The 17,379-nt window shown below is 45.0% G+C and overlaps 1 protein-coding gene across 2 annotated transcripts in view; it reads left to right on the top strand.

The window, feature by feature from the left end:
* Window positions 1-6,016, top strand: part of LOC146182234 (alpha-scruin-like) — a 138,851-nt gene extending 132,835 nt beyond the window's left edge. For both annotated transcript variants that reach the window (XM_084575983.1, XM_084575982.1), the window contains 2 exons: window positions 4,665-4,848; window positions 5,848-6,016. In XM_084575983.1, coding sequence (XP_084432109.1) covers window positions 4,665-4,848; window positions 5,848-5,886 — 223 coding nt within the window. In that variant the 3' untranslated portion in view covers window positions 5,887-6,016. The remainder of the gene's footprint in view (window positions 1-4,664; window positions 4,849-5,847) is intronic.
* The last annotated feature ends 11,363 nt before the right edge of the window (window positions 6,017-17,379 follow it).

Raw genomic sequence — 17,379 nt, 5'->3', positions numbered from 1 at the left:
ATGGCCTGAAAAGTTGGTGCAGTGTAGGGTTCACGTTTCAAAAATACGCCTCAGTTCAGTTCAGTCGTTCAGTCATGTCCAACTCTTCGTGACCCTATAGACCATATCACGCCACGCTTTCCGGTCTCTCACTATCTTCCTAACATCACATAACTTCATCTGCAGCGCCTCGAGGATGCCATCTAACCATCGCGTTCGCTGCCTACCCCTTCTCCGGTGACCCTCAACCTTTCCCAACAACAAATCTTTCTCCAGCGACTCCTCTCTTCTCATCAGATGACCAAAGTAGCTGAGCTTTAACTTTAGAATTTGACCCTCCAATGAGCAGTCAGGGTTTATGGTCGACAATATCGACTGATTTGATCTCCTGGCCGTCCAACGAACTCTCAAGAGTCTCCAACAGCACCAAAATTCAAAATACGCCTAGAAAGTATTTATAATGTTCGTCGAGCCGTTGTTTACGTTTTAGGAAGGAGTAAGAGGTGCTTTGTCAAACATCCTTTAGGACGCTTTCAGACGACCCGGGACGTTGGTGCATTGTGCACTTTACAGTTCGGAAATGTGCTTGCCTCTTTTCTAGTTTAAAGTTTTTATAACGAGCAGGCCACAGTTGTGTTGGGCAGCGCACAAAGTTAACAAGGAATAATTCGGAAGAAGAGTGCAGGTTTATTTCTATTTTTGCATACCTGCTTCAGGTTCATGGCGTTCAGTGGGTTGAGAAACAAATCAGTCTAAATTTGAGTGACCTTTAGCTTAGCGAATAAATTCCGAAAACATCAAATTGCCAATGCTCATTAAAGAAGCAGTCCGAAGGACATCTTATATTTCAGACACCGCGGGCCATAACCCGCGTGCCTCTATTTTTCACACAGGCTATCGTAAATTCAGAAGCTGATGCAACTACCATTGCTTTAGCCAGCAGTCTTCATAGTCTTATGGAAAGCTAGTATTGGAGGATATATGGGAAGTTTTGCTACTATTTGCAGCTCCTGTAGCAGGGTTGTCATAACTTTATTATCTAGAAATCCATCGCTTAGGAACTACAGCAGCTGAAGCAGTTGAGGCACTTTTCCTTGTCAATAAAATCTCATCTATTTACATTTGTTTTTGTACGTGCCTGTTATTTTTGCGTAGAGAGTAGAAAAAAACCACGGTTGATTATTTAAGGCGCCAACCCGGTATTGAAAGCAATATTTCCATTACTTAACTGATATGGACTAAAGTGTGTTTGAGCGTGACCAGGTTTCCATGAGCCAGGTCATACGCAAAAGCCGCCTTGCATCAGCGAGCGCTGACCAGAAGTTAAAACAAAATGAAACAAAATTGGCCCCAGTACTCAAAATAACAGAGCGGGCACTTTGTGCCGGCGTATATATGAGAGTAAGGCTGGAAAGCAAAATCACACCTGCCTCCACAAAGGCACATCGGCCCGGCTCAATAAGTATAACCGAAGACGAATCTCCGTTGGCAAATCCAATCAGGAAAGTCGCTAATTGAAGCAAACTCAAGGTGGGAAACTCAAATACGCTTTTGGTCTTACCTTTGTTTCGTTCGCTTTTTCTTATGCATGCTTTGCACGACCACGTTTTCACTTCAGTGTTCTTCTGCTTGTTAGGTATGTGTAGTCTTCTGTCTTTGGGAAGAGCCAGAAGAGGACTTGAAGCGAGCAGGCGAGCAATTAGAAGTGTCTACATGAAACGCGAAATGTTTGTTGCTGCTTATTCGCAGCTACTGCGTTTTGTTCTCATCTACTGCATTTTTTTTCTCGTCTTTTTGAAAAGGAGCAGCGTTGTGTGTGAGCTTTATGAAAACGGCGACGGCTACCTTGTGATGGAAGACATTGCTAGCCAAAAGAACAGTTCATTAGCTCCTAAGTAAAGGAGAAAAAAAATTACGTGAAATTCTTTACCGAGAGCAAAGCAGTAACAGGCTGTCTCGTCTCATTTTGTTGAATATAATTATGAAATTTACCCTAAGGTTATAAGATTCGAAATTAGGTCAATTCTTATCTTGAAGAAATTTGCGTGTCACGGTTTATTTGCGATATCAAAACTACTATTGTAAGGACGTCGTTTAAGTTATCTCGTGCTCTTCCAGCAGTGAATGGGAATATCTCGCGTAAGGGTAATGAATATTGCGATCTTCTTTGCTGTGCTGCATATGATCATATGAATTCAGAAAAAAAAAACAACTACTGCCCGAGTTATTCTGCCTACGATAAAGATACGATAAACTAACAAGTGAGCGTCCGTGTTTCACACCTTCTTCTTTTAAAACTTGATATATTTGCGGGCTAGGGAGTGGTCTTTAATAACTGACTTTTACTATGATTTGATAATTAACTTTTAGTTAGGTTAGGGTGTAATTAGAAAGTAGAAAGGTAGGCTTGAAAATCAATATGCAGAAGACTAAGGTAATGTTCAACAGCCTCGGGAAGGAACAGCAGTTTACATTAGGTAGCGAAGTACTGGAAGTTCAAGTAGTAGGCGAATATGTCTACTTAGGACAAGTAGTAACTGCAGATCCGGACCATGAAAAGTAAATAACAAGAAAAATAAGATTGGGATGGAGCGCATTTGGCAAGCACTCGCAGATTATGACTAGCAGCTTACCGGTATCGCTCAAGAGGAAAGTATACAACAGTTGCATTTTACCTGTACTCACCTATGGTGCTGAAACGTGTAGGCTAACCAAGAGGGTTCATTTTGAGTTGAGGACAACCCAGAGGGCTATGGAACGAAAAATGGTAGGGGTAACATTGAGATGCAGAGTGGGTCAGAGAAATAACTCAAGTTACTGACATTCTAGCGGACATTAAGAAGAAGAAATGGACAGGGGCAGGACATGTAGTGCGAAGAGAGGATAACCGATGGTTACTTAGGGTAACAAACTGTATTCCAAGGGTAGGAAAGCGTAGCAGGGGGCGGCAGAAAGTTATGTGGGCGGATGAGGTTAAGAAGTTCGCAGGGGTCAAGTGGATGCAGCTAGCACAGAACCGGGTTAATTGGAGAAATATGGGAGAGGCCTTCGCCCTGCAGAGGGCATAGTCAGGCTGATGATGGTGATGGTGAGTGTGTAATTTCGTTCTTTTTTGTAGTTGAAATCGTATACTATTTTTACTTTCTCCACCTTATTTCATACTTACGGGCCCTTAAATGTTAAACAAAATGTGGAAATGAAACAATCATTCGAAAATGGGCCAATTTTTGTCGAGCGAAGAAGTTTTAAGAGCTTATTGAATGTATTCAATATTCGCCTTTTAAAAGTCTGATGCTAGCTTGCGACTTGCACTCTAAGGAGCGTTTTATGAAGGAATGCCCCCAACTTGCATATGAGAAGAAATCTGAATACGAGACCTTCCGATATCTCTGTTTTCACACTGGCCTTGTGCCTATAGTGGTAGCTCTAGTCAGACGAGGCTCATTTTTCTCGCAGTGGCCAGTTATCAAGGACCATGACTTAAGCTTTTACAGGAACATAATGCCAAATAAGTGGCAATTAGGTATTTGAAGCATACACACTCAGTTTGCTTCGTGTAAACACATCGTTTTCATATTTATTAGCGCTTTTTGGAGCCACAACATCAAATGGCCACGATCAGGGGTAATGAATGCATGGGTTAAATACATACCCGAATAATATTCAACCCTTTCGTCTACTGTTCTATGTGTCATCTTGGTGCTTATTTTAATGCTTTTCCGCATTTTGTTATTATGACGTGTTCTCTATATAAGCTTATCCGTTATACAGTGTTTCATGTCGCACATCCGGCAAATTCTTTAACAGTACGGCGCGACCATCCACTGACCGGTGGAGCAGCGCCGAATCGAACAAAAGCTGTAATAGGGCGAGGGATTGAACATGGTTGCGGAATAAATCTGCTCGAGCGATGTGTTATCTGCCTCGCTGTTGTGCTCTGTCTGGAGCAACCCCTCGAATCAAGTTTCATGTCCGAGTTCTGATAGCGCTTGTTCTATCTTCTGTATTCTCGTGGCTTTAATTAATGCTGACTTCGATGTACTAAATTTGTTTCCCTGTTCTATTTGAGGGTACTGTCTCGAGTACGTTCCTTTTGGAATTAATCAATCTGGCAATTATTTGTTCAGAAAGCAGCGAATGCAACTAGTTATTGTGCATGTTAAGTTATTTACTGCAAATATGTGTTCTTCGTTACAGATATCCGCACTACTCGCCGCGGATAAAAATTGGTGGCAGCTTCTCTAGGCACCAATGATAACCAGGCGATTACCGGCAGGGGTAGCTTCGCACTAATGAGAAGAGTCTAGCAGACGAGGCTCACAGTAACAGAAGGAATTGGGGCATGCCCTTGCCACCGCTTGCCTTGTCATCGACTACGTGTTCTGGCGCAGCAGCGTCTGGCACTTGATGATCGTGCGGTACTGTCGAAGAATTGACCGGGTGTACCTAAATAATGCATACTTACATTTTAGTCAGTGGACCAGTATTTATTATATCCGCGCGCCAATAGTGTCGCTAAGGGGCTCTATTAAAATTATTGTAGAGTCAACGAGCAGTTTCTTAAAACAAACAAAAAAGAAACATGATTGGTGCAACCGTAGTCGTCCGTTGACCCTTGGTTTTTTAGAGCTCTGCATCCTTTAAAACGCACATTTCTGCTCACTAGTTTGTGTACATTCTCTAAGGAGGCTGCGATCCGGGAAGGACACGTTGCGACGAGATGGTGGCCTCGGATTCGGTCTTCTGCTTCTCGACCAGCCAGCGATCCTGGACCGAGAGGGCCAAGATGTTAGAAGCACGAGCTTTCCATGGCGCCACAGTGCTGGGCGATCGACTTTACGTGATCGGGGGCAGAGATCAGAACGGAAGGTGCGGTTCAGATTTGCTGGTATTTTTTCGGTGGAAGCAGCCTACAGCCAGTAGATGAAGTACTGACGAGGAATCCACAGCGTTCTGAGTATGCAAAAATACCTAGAACGAATCATCAAAACGACGGAAGGAGAAGCACACAGGCCAAAAACAATAATATAGAAAAATTGTGTACACAGCTGTGACTGTAAGGCAAAAAGGGTGATTAATCTAGCACCGTTTGGGGACTTGTCATTTAGTATTCCCGTGGGTTCATACAAGGTGTGGAATGTGCAAATATGGTGGAGGTCGTGGCATAAAACATAGCTTTCACATCTTTATACTAGGGACGAGTCAAGACCTTTGGAGAGGCGTAACATTATATCTCGAGTTTTGTGGAATAACAGGATAGAACTGTGTTATTTCTTGACCTCGTCAGTTCTCCCATAAAGACTCACAAAACAAACACATTTAAACTTTCTTGTGCGCCATATTGCTTATGCACCCAGACGAAGACAAGTTTCCTTGCCCCAACGTTGGCTTGGCTTGCGAACTGAGGCTCCCGCTCAGCCCTTGTTTGTTTCTCGTCCATACTGTCTAATTATCTTATCCCCTCATTCTACCTTGGGTCTCAGGTTTTCTTAATTTTGTTCCTTATTGATACAGAGGCAGTACTCGCCGTCTCCAGCTCAATGTGCCAAAACATTCTTGATATGTGCTCAATAAGCTTGTTCCGCCACATGCATTGTAGTCCTGCAACGGAGCACCCTTTACAGGCATATTTGCACACTCGTTTTCATACTCGTTTGTCCTATTGTAAATTGTAGGCTTTCAGTAGCACTGTTGTGATGCATGATTTTTTACGCGTTGTATAGCGTAGAAAGTTGTTCTCAGAGCAACTATTACTTAAGAAAATCTACGTTGGCGAAGTTTCTTCCGTGTGACGTGTTTGAGTAGAACGCTCGCGTGACGCAACGCTGCCCTTTTAACGGGAGAATGGTTTTTTGCTTTCTTTTTCAGATATTTGGATACGGTGGCTGTATACAGTCCGATGCTTGATTCTTGGTCTGTGCTTCTAAACATGCCGTTGTCGTTGATGGGAGCCGCAGTCGTGGCCTACCACGGCCGCATATGGGTTCTCGGGGGCGTCGGACTCGACAAAAACGATTCGTCGACGCAGAATCCCAGGGAGCGCACATTGGACGACGTGTTTGTCATAGACACCCATTCCGCAAGGTGAGCTTAATATTACCGAGTGCATTTTAGACAGGTCAAAGTGCCATTTCACGTAGGGCGAAAGAGCCGTTTAGGTTCACCAAGCTAAAGCTTTGTGCCATGATTCGACAAAGTGAGTTTCAGATTAATCGCCAGTTATATTTTGTCTCCGTGCGAGACTTAAGGCTGGCCTTTATGTACGTGACATTTCGCATCATGGTTTTAGTGACTGCGGCAGCTACGAGGTGCGCAGAGGCGGCCAAGTGTTTTGCCCGCGTTGCTTGGTTGTGCCTTTTACCAAAATGTAGTGTCGCATGACTGAATATCCAGTAGTGATATTTAGAAGCCGCACTGCGCAGACTCCGAACGAAGGCATAATCTCTGCTGGTGCAACTCTCAGCTGGGTCACTTTACGCACGTTACCTCTAGTTGTCGCTTGCATCTGGCGTATTCACAAAAAGATTGAGTGCTCACTATGATGGCATTCTTTGCTGGATGCTGACTTGCGAGCACCGCTAACAAATGCGCAGAAATGAATATAAATCAAACATTGCTATCTGGAACAGCGTTTTTATCATAGCAAATATACCAAACCAATTACTAAGACATAAAAGCTGCTTGGGGATTGTGCGCAACATGTTAAAGGCCTAAATGACAGTGTTTGAGTTCTTTAAAAAAAGCACAATGTTCTATCTTGTAACACTGCAACTAGCGAACTTTGAGTTGTTACGCGAATTTCGCGTTGTTTGATTTGTAAACAAGGACCAGGTGAGCCAAGCTACAGTACACGCTGCTTAACAGTTCAGGTATGAACATGGTGCGAAATATTTTAAGTACAGCGAACGTTGCATGGAATTCGCAGCCTCTGTGCGACATTCAAAGGGCTGTAGAACATAAGGCGTAATAACTATTTGAAAACAACGTTGACATTATACGTATTCTTTTTCGGAGATCGAGTTAGGCCCCGTGTGTTGCTTTTTATTCTTGTTTTGATTTCAGCTGCAGATCTTTGAATTGTTAAAACGCTTCCTCAGATTTTAGCACAAATTAACTGACACTTATGTTGGCTATATCTTGAATAAAGGTTTCATATTTTTAAACCAATCATATCAAAGCCGTTTTTCGGGTACCGAGTAGAGATTGAAGGAAAACATTAGCAAAGCACAGTGGCCTGCACTGTCATCTGCGGCCCGACTGTGATTACATTTTACTGTGTAATGAGATATCCTGCAATGCCATCTCTTACGCTACCGAGCGATGCTATTTATGAACCCGCATTTTTGAATGCCGAGTTCAGCAATTCTTCTGCAGGAGAGTTTCATGCAACTTTATTTTGCGCAAGCTTATCTAACAAAAAATTATGTTTGAGTGGCGTGCTAAACTAGATATGACAGGCGGCTACAATTTTTGACATTTGCCAAGCCTCAGGCACGGCACGGAGTTGCACTGCACAACAGTGTACCAAAATGTGCCACACTAAACTACCTCTCATGGCGCAAACTACGCTGTGCAGTACTAACTTGCTTTGTGCTATGCTGCTACTGTGCACACGCCCGTAGCCCGCTTTGTTTTTAGTTTTATGGCGTTCGGCTGATGTGAGGAGTTCTCTGAAGTAAAATGTCACCGTGGTCTGCGATATTTCAATTTGGAATTGCGTAACGCGCCAACACTTCCATGTATACGAAAGCACAGCTTTTCGTGCGAAATAATCTGATCTCGCAGAACGCCGTCTCTCATAGTGTACGTTGCAGATTTACAAAGCATCAGGTTAGCAAGAATTAATCCTTAACAATGAGCCTCAATATATATCATGCGCCCCATTACACGTCTTCGTTTCGTTCCTTTTCTGAAGCGCATTTTCACACATTCATGTGGACGAAAAGCAAAAGTTCTAGGTCGCATTGTGGGTGAGACTTGCCCTGTCCAATATTAATCGCGCCGGCTTACGCAGGTGAAAGTCCTCGGGCGCTGGCCACGGCTATTGTCATTTCTGAAAGCGCCCAAAGCTGTGCTCCATTGTAGGAAGTTGTTGAGCGTGAGCTCAAAGTTATTCATAGGAAATCATTAGTGCCCACATTCCCAGGAAAAGCTGGCCTATGTCACGAATTTTTCTGATCCGACGAGAGCTCACGTGGTATAAAAGTCATCGTCATCTGGATCAATTAGCTCTAACCGAACAAGTCACGAATTCAGATTATTTGATCGCTGAGCGTTGACTGCTCGTAGAGGGCCTTACCTCACGCGACAACATGATAGCATCAACCTGTCGACCAATCAGGAAGTTTCGCAGCCTAGTTAACAGACACTCTGGCAGATGGCGGTGACATGGCTAAACGCTCATTGCTGGCCGAGGTGTGTGACGTCAGGAATCAAGGGTACATGATCAAGTCTGCAGGGGCAGAGAGCGGTGGCGGCAGGTTGAATCCGCAACCTTCTACAAAAGCTGAAAAAAAAAACAATATATGAATTCACACCGATCATATCTAACTGCAATGCAAGAAACATATAGCAGCACCATTTTTGTATTGCTATTGCATGTCACTCTCAGGATGACTTAAGCGTACCCATAATTTTACATTATTTTATCTTCTTGCTTTAGTGATGCCATTTTTGCTTCGGTGATCCCTCGTTTAGCGTGAGAACATTATTACCCCATCTCGAAAAACATTGTTTGTCGGCGTCCACTTTTTGAAGCCTAGAAAACCTTGGAAAATAACCAACATGCTCTGACCGGGTTTAAGAGAGAGAGCGTTAGTAGTAGTATTCGCCAACGTTCCACGTTGGCAAATATTGTCCAGGGGAATTGACGGCATTGGCAGGTGTTGCCACCTCGATAAATCGAGAGAATGCTTTTGGCAAGGCACTAGTTAATCATCGTGGTCATCATCCTCAGCCTGACTACACCAGTGTCTGCCTGCGTCGATCCTATAGAAAAATATATCGAATATTCGGTCATCAAATAGCAGGCACTCGATTCACGAATCGAGTAATCTGAGACCTTTATATATTTTATTCCTCTTTGGTTTTTTAGAGTATTCGCGCACTCCTTTACTCTGTCGGTAATGTACCGGTGGGGCCCTCAAGAAGGCATAGGACTCACCACCTGCCTTATATGAAGTGATCAAACCAGCAGGTAGATTGCCCAAATAGATGCCCGGCTGTGGTCAGACAGACGTGAGGTTCCACTAACACAACCTTGAAATCAAACCAGAAAACTCAACTGCAAAGCCTTTGTGTCGCAGCGGTTAGGACGCAGGACTACTATACTGAAAAATGCGGGAGCGAATTTCGACCCGCGGTGGCCGCTTTTCGATGGAGGTGAAAAGCAAGGCGTTCGATGTCAGTACACGTTAAAGAACCCAAGGTGGTTTCAAATTTCCGGAGCCCTCAACCATGTCGTCTCTCATAGCCTGAGTCGCTTTGGGACGTTAAACTCCGTAAACTAAAATGAATTGACTACACCCACTGCAGGGCAAAGGCCTCTCTCGTATCTCTTCGATTTACCCGACCGCTACTAAGTAATTCCAGGCGTTCACTTATCTTTATGCCGCCTACTGCCACCCTTGTCTTTCATAAAAATTCGCTTTTTTTTCGTTAGTGGCCATCGGATATTTGGTTTTGCATAACATGCGGTGGTATTTGGCAGGTAACACTCTCGTGTAAGTGCCCCGTGAATCACGTTCATCGTCCGGGACTTTCTTCTTTATTCGAGCTAATATTTCCCTCCTTATTGGCAACTGAAAACCTCTTTGATTTAATCAGTAGTTAGCGTGCTTGGCTACTGAGTCATAGCACTTGGCTTCAAACTCACCGCTACGGCCAAGTTTCCACGGACACAAAACGCATAAGGCACCTTTGGGCTCCACGATGTCAACATATAGGTCCTTAGTGTCTATAATCTAATACAGAGCCGCACACTACGGCGTCTCTCATAGCCTCACTGGCTTCAATAAATTGAAATTTGGAAACTTGAATTACATTCCATGTTCTGGTAAAGGTCACTCTCTCTCTCTCTCTCTCTCTCTCTCTGTTTCTGTGTCTCCTGTGATCTGGGTCACATTGCGTATTAGTGCCTCGTGGAACGCTTCAAGCCTAAGTCCCCATCGCATCGTTCATTCTTTTCCACGATAACCGTTTCGCATGTGGTGAAATGAAGGTGTCGTACCGGGCCAAGCCTCCCGTACCCGTGCGCCTTTGCGGCTGCCGCCGTCTGCGATGACCAGATCTGGCTCTGCGGTGGCATGACGCCCGACGTTAACGGCAAGCTCAGGAGCACGTCCAACATATACGTTCTCGACGACGGGGCTGTCTGGGTGTTCTACGACCTCCTCGCCCTCAACAGGCATGCCTTTCCAGCCGTCAGCTACGGTAAGGGCAGCGGCAGTTCCTATGCCTCTTTCACTTTTTTACTGCTAGTACTTCCCCTTTTTCTCTAGTTCTTCCGGAAGGCAGCGCTCACGGCGCATTTCGTAGCGCCGCTTTTGCACTTAATAGAAAACCATCTTTCTTTTTTTCTGCAAGCGGAGGTGGAAGCGGGAAACGTTATTTTTTTTTTCTAAATTTGATTAGATCTGAAGCCGACTCTCGCAGATCTCTCTCCTAAGCAATGAAGTCTTGAGTAGTCAGGGCACGCGTAGGTGCTTTCTCGTCTGTCTGAAAATGAGCGACTAATGGAAAGGCGAATGTAAGAACCGTGACGACTTTTCTCTCATACATATTAGTCAGTGAAATGCTTACTGAGTCTTCAGGTAAATTGTTACTCAAATATTTTCAAAATATTTGCGACGAGCAGAACAAGAACAACGGCAACAGACAACCTAACAGCGAGCGGTGTAAACATAACACAAATATTAGCTGTCACCGTTGGCCAGTATTTGGACATGAAAATGCATATCCATGCATGCGACTAAAGCTACATTTAAAGCGGATTTATTCAAACGCAATGTCGTAAACCACTGCTTATTGTATATACTTGATAAGCAGAACATACTCTTCAATACAGTTTTATTGGAGTCCACCTTTCGAGTATATAGACCAACATCGATATGCGACGTAAGCAAGATGCGGTGGCGCTGCTGTCGCAAGGTTGGGTTTAGCGCCCCGTTGGCCCAAACTTGCGACAGAAGGCTTAGCGCCCGCAGGACAGGCGCCTGCTATAATGGGTGGTTTTACTTCGTTCCGTTGTCATGACGTTTGATAAGAGCTTTTTGAATTTGTCATTCTCGAGGCTGCGTACCTTCAGTGATTCGTACTAGTAAGCAGATTAAGTGCATGTGACAGCATATCAGGCTACACGAAAAGCTCTCGCTATTCGAATAAACACCCAGCGGATAGCGAGCCTGTTGGCGGTATGTTTAGCTCTACACGCATATTCTTAGCTGTGTTTTAAAAATAGATTGCCTCCAGAAAGACGTAGCATACTTTATCACACACTTCCGCGAAGTGCTCGCCAATGGTTAACGATCGGCCATCTCTGTTGGTGCTCTACGAAACGGGAAAAATATTGTATTTCTATGGGTCGCCCTGCCGGCTCGCAGATAAATTTCGTGATGTTTCAATAACTTTGCTACTTTTAAATGGCGTTTCATTGTTTTGCAGTCTCTTCTACGATGTTAATGATTGCTCTGTACAGAAAAACAACATTATGGATGCCCTATCAAATGAGATAACTGCTTTGAAAACTTTATATTCTTTGTATTCCATGGGCACTAAGCCTCCTTTTTGTCCCGAGGCTGCTGCGGTGTCGCGAGCGTCCCATTTATTTGCAAACACAGTGTTGGCCCGCACCCGGTGACGTCCTGAGTCTGTCACAAAAATCTGACCGGTCGGCAAAAGTCATACAACGACACAGGCGTTCTCTACTGATCAGCGCTTGGTCAGGTTACCTGACCATTTCATGTCCACGTATCGCCAAACCAGGGTAGTTTATAGCTGAGGTGGCAGGTGTTCTGGCAACCTAGGTGACATGCCCGAGCACCAATTGGTCAGTGGGCTGTGTGACGTCGCAGGATCATGCGAAATGGCCGAGTCGGCAGGTTCTGCAGGGTTTTGGTATCATTCATAAGGCCGCAACCTCAATCAAACAGACCTGCAAAGTACTTCGAAAGGTACTTTCACTGAAAAGAACAAATGCACCACTACTTATGCTACTACTTATCCTTGTAATCAGTACTATTAATTAGCACTAGGAGTACGTGACAACATATTGGAAACGAGGGCATACCGTGGCGCGACCACTCGGCAGCGTCTGCGTGACACACTATATGTGGAATAACGTGCCTTGAACGGTTGCTATGTCATGCTTTCATATATGCATTTTAGTTGCGCTTTAATGTTGCATATATTTATTTGATGCAGCCTTCGATCTAAAACTGTTCAAGTCGAATTTGAAATATTAAGCCGGCACATTTCCCAAGAAAGGAATTAAACAAGTAAGCGAGCTGTTGAAGCATAACCTGGCGAGTTTTAACTCCTGCTTTGACAGTCGGCACCGACCAGCGTTGTTGATCCTTGATATTCACAGAACTGAACTTGCCACATAAACCAATCAGATGTACACGGTCGCCGAATCTCGTTAAGCAGATTTATCTGCGATAGGAGCGGAGCCGTCCGGTGTCTGAGAGATGCGCATCACTTCGTACGGTGCCAGTGAAAAAGGCGGCGTTCAACTGCGATCTTGAACGTAGTAAAGAAGGCAAGTTTGGCAGTGGTGATGACACGGAGAAATAATTTGATGGAAATGTGCAGAAATGGGTTCCATGCTGCGGATTGTTGCGCAACGACTGCGATCATTTCCACTCGGAATTCAGGCGAATGTTTGTTTATCCGCGCAGAGTAGTGGGGTCGATCCTTACATCATAAAATTAAGTAAGAGAGTTATTTGGTTTCTAGGTAACTTGAAAATATTTCTTCACTACTGCTGAAGCTGCCTAAGATTATTCATCATGCATGCCGCTACGTGGGTTGGCAGAATCATTTATTTTGTTTCAGTGAAACTTTCGTTGTCAGATATAAATGCTTTCATCAGGAAGAAATTTGAGACGTCCCAATTCAAGGGCAAATCTTAATTGATCTGAGAACGCACTTCTCTGTGAAGAAGCTAGGATATTTTTAATCCCGGCAGCGATCAATTTTCGCTGGATTTCATCAGCGCAAACGCTCGCACCGGTCCTATGGCCGCTAATCAGCGATGTGTTTAATTTCAGCACCATGGGCAAAATCTCACTCTCTGAAATGCTTCCTGCACGCATGAGAATGGCCACTAGCTTCTGCACCCTTTCGCAGCTTTATTAACCAAGCTCCTCTATTTCTATGTTTTTTTAGTAAAAAATGGAAGCTTACTTCGCGTTTGGTCCCGTACGCCCGATTATGAGGATCAGAGGAGCAAATCATTATTGAAACGGCTTAAGTGTTCAAAAACCCAGCGGCGACGCAGAATAAAAATGTGAAAATTTGGCACTCGCTAACAAGCAGCACTCGTGAGAAGAACCAGACTTACATCTCCTAAAACGCACAGATTCATTTCAGCACCTGCTCAAGTAGCAGAAAGAGAAGCCATCTGATCCCACTTCCTCTCTTATTAGTTCGACGCTAGCGCCGTTCGCTCCGGTGGAGATGGCCGAAAAGGTATCGCCGTTGCCGTAGCCAAGAATTGAGAAAGCCCCCTGATGGGGCTGGGACAGGTAGGTCACTGCCGCTTGCGGCGGGGCTATCCTGTTCGAATTTTTATCTGTTGTAGGCCGTCATTGCACCCGCCACCCCTTCGGTTGTGGACGACGGCTGTTGTTGCGGCGCGCGTCTTTCTCTCCCTCTTCCTTTTCTTTCCTCTCTATTTTCTCTTCTGTCTGCACGAGGCAGCGGAGGTGGCTCAGCTACAGAGCCAGTAGCAGGCCCATGCATTTTCTTTTCCTTCTTCCTATACAGCCACAACAACAACAACAACAACAACAAAAACATCTGGAGAAAATACGCACGTGTTTTTGTAGCGAAATTGTGACGCAGCTGTTCTTTACGCAGCGTTCAGACTTGTGTCGTATAATTTCGCTTCACATTTAGCGTCCATCTGCTACTCTATCTGGAGTCAGATTTGCGATAGGGAATCGAACTGAATGACGTATCTTCCCCAAATTGTATGCCCTTCAATGTAAGTGTAGGTGTCTACCAAGAAATTAGTCAGACACAACGCTTTCGTTCCCCAAAACCCACACCAATTAAAACACGTGTGTTTAGTTATTTGCCAAACAATGTTTACGTCCGTCATGCCGAAAACTCGCCAAATGAAAAGCAGGTGTTAAAGCGCTATCGCGTCAAAATTCGAGGCGGAGCTTAGGCGTCCTCATGATTTTCAGTACTATTAATTAGCAAGTGATTAACACCACTACTACGCAAAAATGCATAACGCCTACAGAGCAGTGCTGTAGCATCAAATTTTAAGGGTAATTAACCACCCCTTAAGATTTTTTCGTAACTCCCACGTGGAGTGAGTGTCATAGATGCAGCTGCCCTAGAACGAACGCTTCAGGCAGTAGAAATTAATGCATCAAAATTTCCTCGAAATATTTCTTTGGGGCGTGAGCTCCATTGCGTTAATTTGCAAGTTTTGTGTCAGTCTGCGTTCTCCTGCATCTAGTACTTCACTAGTACTTGAGAGCGGGCTAGTTGGCTATACGACTCCGAAGACCTCCGGTGCTGCATGGTTATACACACAAAAACAACAACACACACACAAGAGAATTGAACCAGGACGTTAACACAGATGATGCGCTCGCTACATCTGCCAGTTTTTTGGGGTACGACAATTTGGGGTTCGGACAATTTGACAAGACGTTTGGACAATGTGACAAAAAGTTAGACCTAATTTGTCATTATTTTCTTTTTATTATCGTTTATTTTTTCTGAATCTTTTGTTTACTTTTTCTTCATATCGCAACCCCACGTTTTGTGTGAAGCTTTCTTCTTCTTCTTCGTACCCCAAAAAACTGGCAGTTGGTAGCGAGCGCATCATCTGTGTTAACGTCCTGGTTCAATTCTCTTGTGAGTGCGCTTTTTGTGTATAACCATGCAGCGCCGAAGGTCTTCGGCGTAGTACCTGACATTTTTCATAGGTAGCGAGCGCCACGTACTCGTGCGCCGCATGTTGCTTCGTCTCGCGCTGTAGAGCAAATATTGTCGCCTTCTTCAAGTTCTAACTGCAAAACACTCTCACGCTATGCGTTGAACACCATCGTCGTCATGAAGTTTCATTTGTGCTGCTCCTTCATATAACCAGAGTCCCTATAACCTAGGCAAATACGCCATGCACACGTGCGCTATTTCGCTAAAGACAAACACCGCAGCCGTGTTAGACAGGCTGCTCAGACTACCGAGCAAAAAGAAGTCAGACTAGCACAATGCCGAGGATCTTATCTTGCGCAGAAACGAGGGAATAAAAGTGGGAGCATTGACTGCGGCTGCGGCCGATGGCTAACAATCGTGAAACTTGGTTCAAGGGTAGTTGCACTTTTAAAATATTTATTAAGGCGAAATCCTTACTAGGCTGTGTCGGCAATCTCGTGTCCGCAAAACGTGCCCGCAGCCGTTGTGTCGTTCTCAGAAAAGTCAGACTTAAACGAATAGTTGTCATCAGTTGAGGATGATGTGAGCATGCTGCAGAAAATAGTAGCATGGTTAGTCAATTATCAGAGCTAGAAATGTAAAAAAAAAAGTAAAATAAAACGCACGTCGACAATCGACATACAGCTCATCCAATGGACGTGACGACACGCCAACCGGAACGGGATGTGTTTCCGGCTTATAACTGATTGCCAGGAAAGGGTGAAAGACGCAGTATCTGTCACAATTTCTCTGGACACCTGAACAGCGTCGTAAGGGAATTGGGGCTGAAAACGGAGAGAGAGAAAAAGGCGCCTTAGTGAAGGGCTGCGGAGCAATTTCGACCACCTGGCGACTGATTGATTGAAAACTTTATTGAGAGCATGGGAATTCTCGGACTTGTGGGTGGGCCGCCTATTATGGCAACCCAGTGGCCTGCGCCGCAGCGTGAGGTAGGCCCTGCGAACCAGTCCTCTTTGTCGGTCGGGGTCCTCGCTGTGCAGAATCACCTCCCACTGCTCCAAATTGGGATTAGAAAGTTTATCGATAAAGGGATTTAATTGGCATGCCCACACCATGTGAAAAGCCGTAGCTATTTCTCCACAGTGTGGGCACTCTGGTGTGTAAACTGAGGGGTACCATTGTTGGACTTTAAATAGTGTAACGAGAGTGTCTGCTTGTAGTCGGCGGAGGGTGTGTTCTTCCGCCTTCTCTAGAGTTTTGTGAGGTGTGGGGTATGTATGTCTGGCCTTTCTGTAGGCCTGCAGGTGTTCAGCAAATGTGATTATGGGCTGTGTAATATGCTCTTTTTTTCTCGTCGGCTAAGAGGGAATCCCGGTGTTAGAGAGCTCTTTAACGTGCACTGACATGGTACAGCACACTGCCTCTCCATGGCTACTGAAAATCAGCTCGTACGCTGGAAGTCCATCCCGGCGCTGCATAGTCTGGATTCCAGCCATATCGGAGCTAGGAGGAAAATAGGCAGCTGGTGATCGCCCGCACGCTCTCTAACCGGGCAACCCCATCCCCTTCTCAGAAGAAAAGAAACGGAGGTCATGCCGGCCTACACTTTCAGGCAAATCACTCAACTATATCAAAACAGACACAACATTTACCCTCACATGTAGAGGATTAACGAGAGAGGGGACCGCATGTTTATTCGCCTCCTTACAAACACCATGATGTGCACGGCGTCGCCGAAACACTTTGACACTATCTTCTCCGGGGAGTGCCCGCACTGTGGGAAAATGTCCTCGGGGCTCTTCCACGTGGTGTGGGCGTGCCACACCAACCCTGCCCTTACACCCAACCCATACCCCACCCGGAAAGACTAGGAGGTGACCCTGCTCTCTTGTTCCTACCTGAAAGCCCTCATCGCATGGTTAAACGAGAAATTGCGGGAGCGGAAGCCACTGGAGTCCCGTACTAGGGACTCCACCTAGTGTTTTTGAAAGGAAGGCCACCAAGCCTGACCCCAGAGGAATGTAACCTTCTTTTTAGAGGCAATAAACGTTTTTACTGCCGCCATTTTTATCTCTAAAAATTGGTTCACAAGAAAGGAAACACACAGTGTGTGTCACACTTGTTCTGTGGACACCTGGCCGTGCCGTGAGGGAAGGGAGTTAAGTTGGAGGGAAAGAAGGAAAGAAAGGGGTGCCATAGCGGAGAGCTGCGGGGCAATTTCGACCATATGGGGGTCTTTAACGTGCACTGACATCGCACAACACACGGACGCCTCTTCGTTTA

The sequence above is a fragment of the Amblyomma maculatum genome, chromosome 8 (genome assembly GCF_055883805.1).
Source record: "Amblyomma maculatum isolate TAMU_Amacu chromosome 8, ASM5588380v1, whole genome shotgun sequence".
NCBI lineage: Eukaryota > Metazoa > Arthropoda > Arachnida > Ixodida > Ixodidae > Amblyomma > Amblyomma maculatum.
The sequence above is the reverse complement of the archived record's forward strand: the minus strand, read 5'-3'. Positions and strand labels throughout refer to the sequence as shown.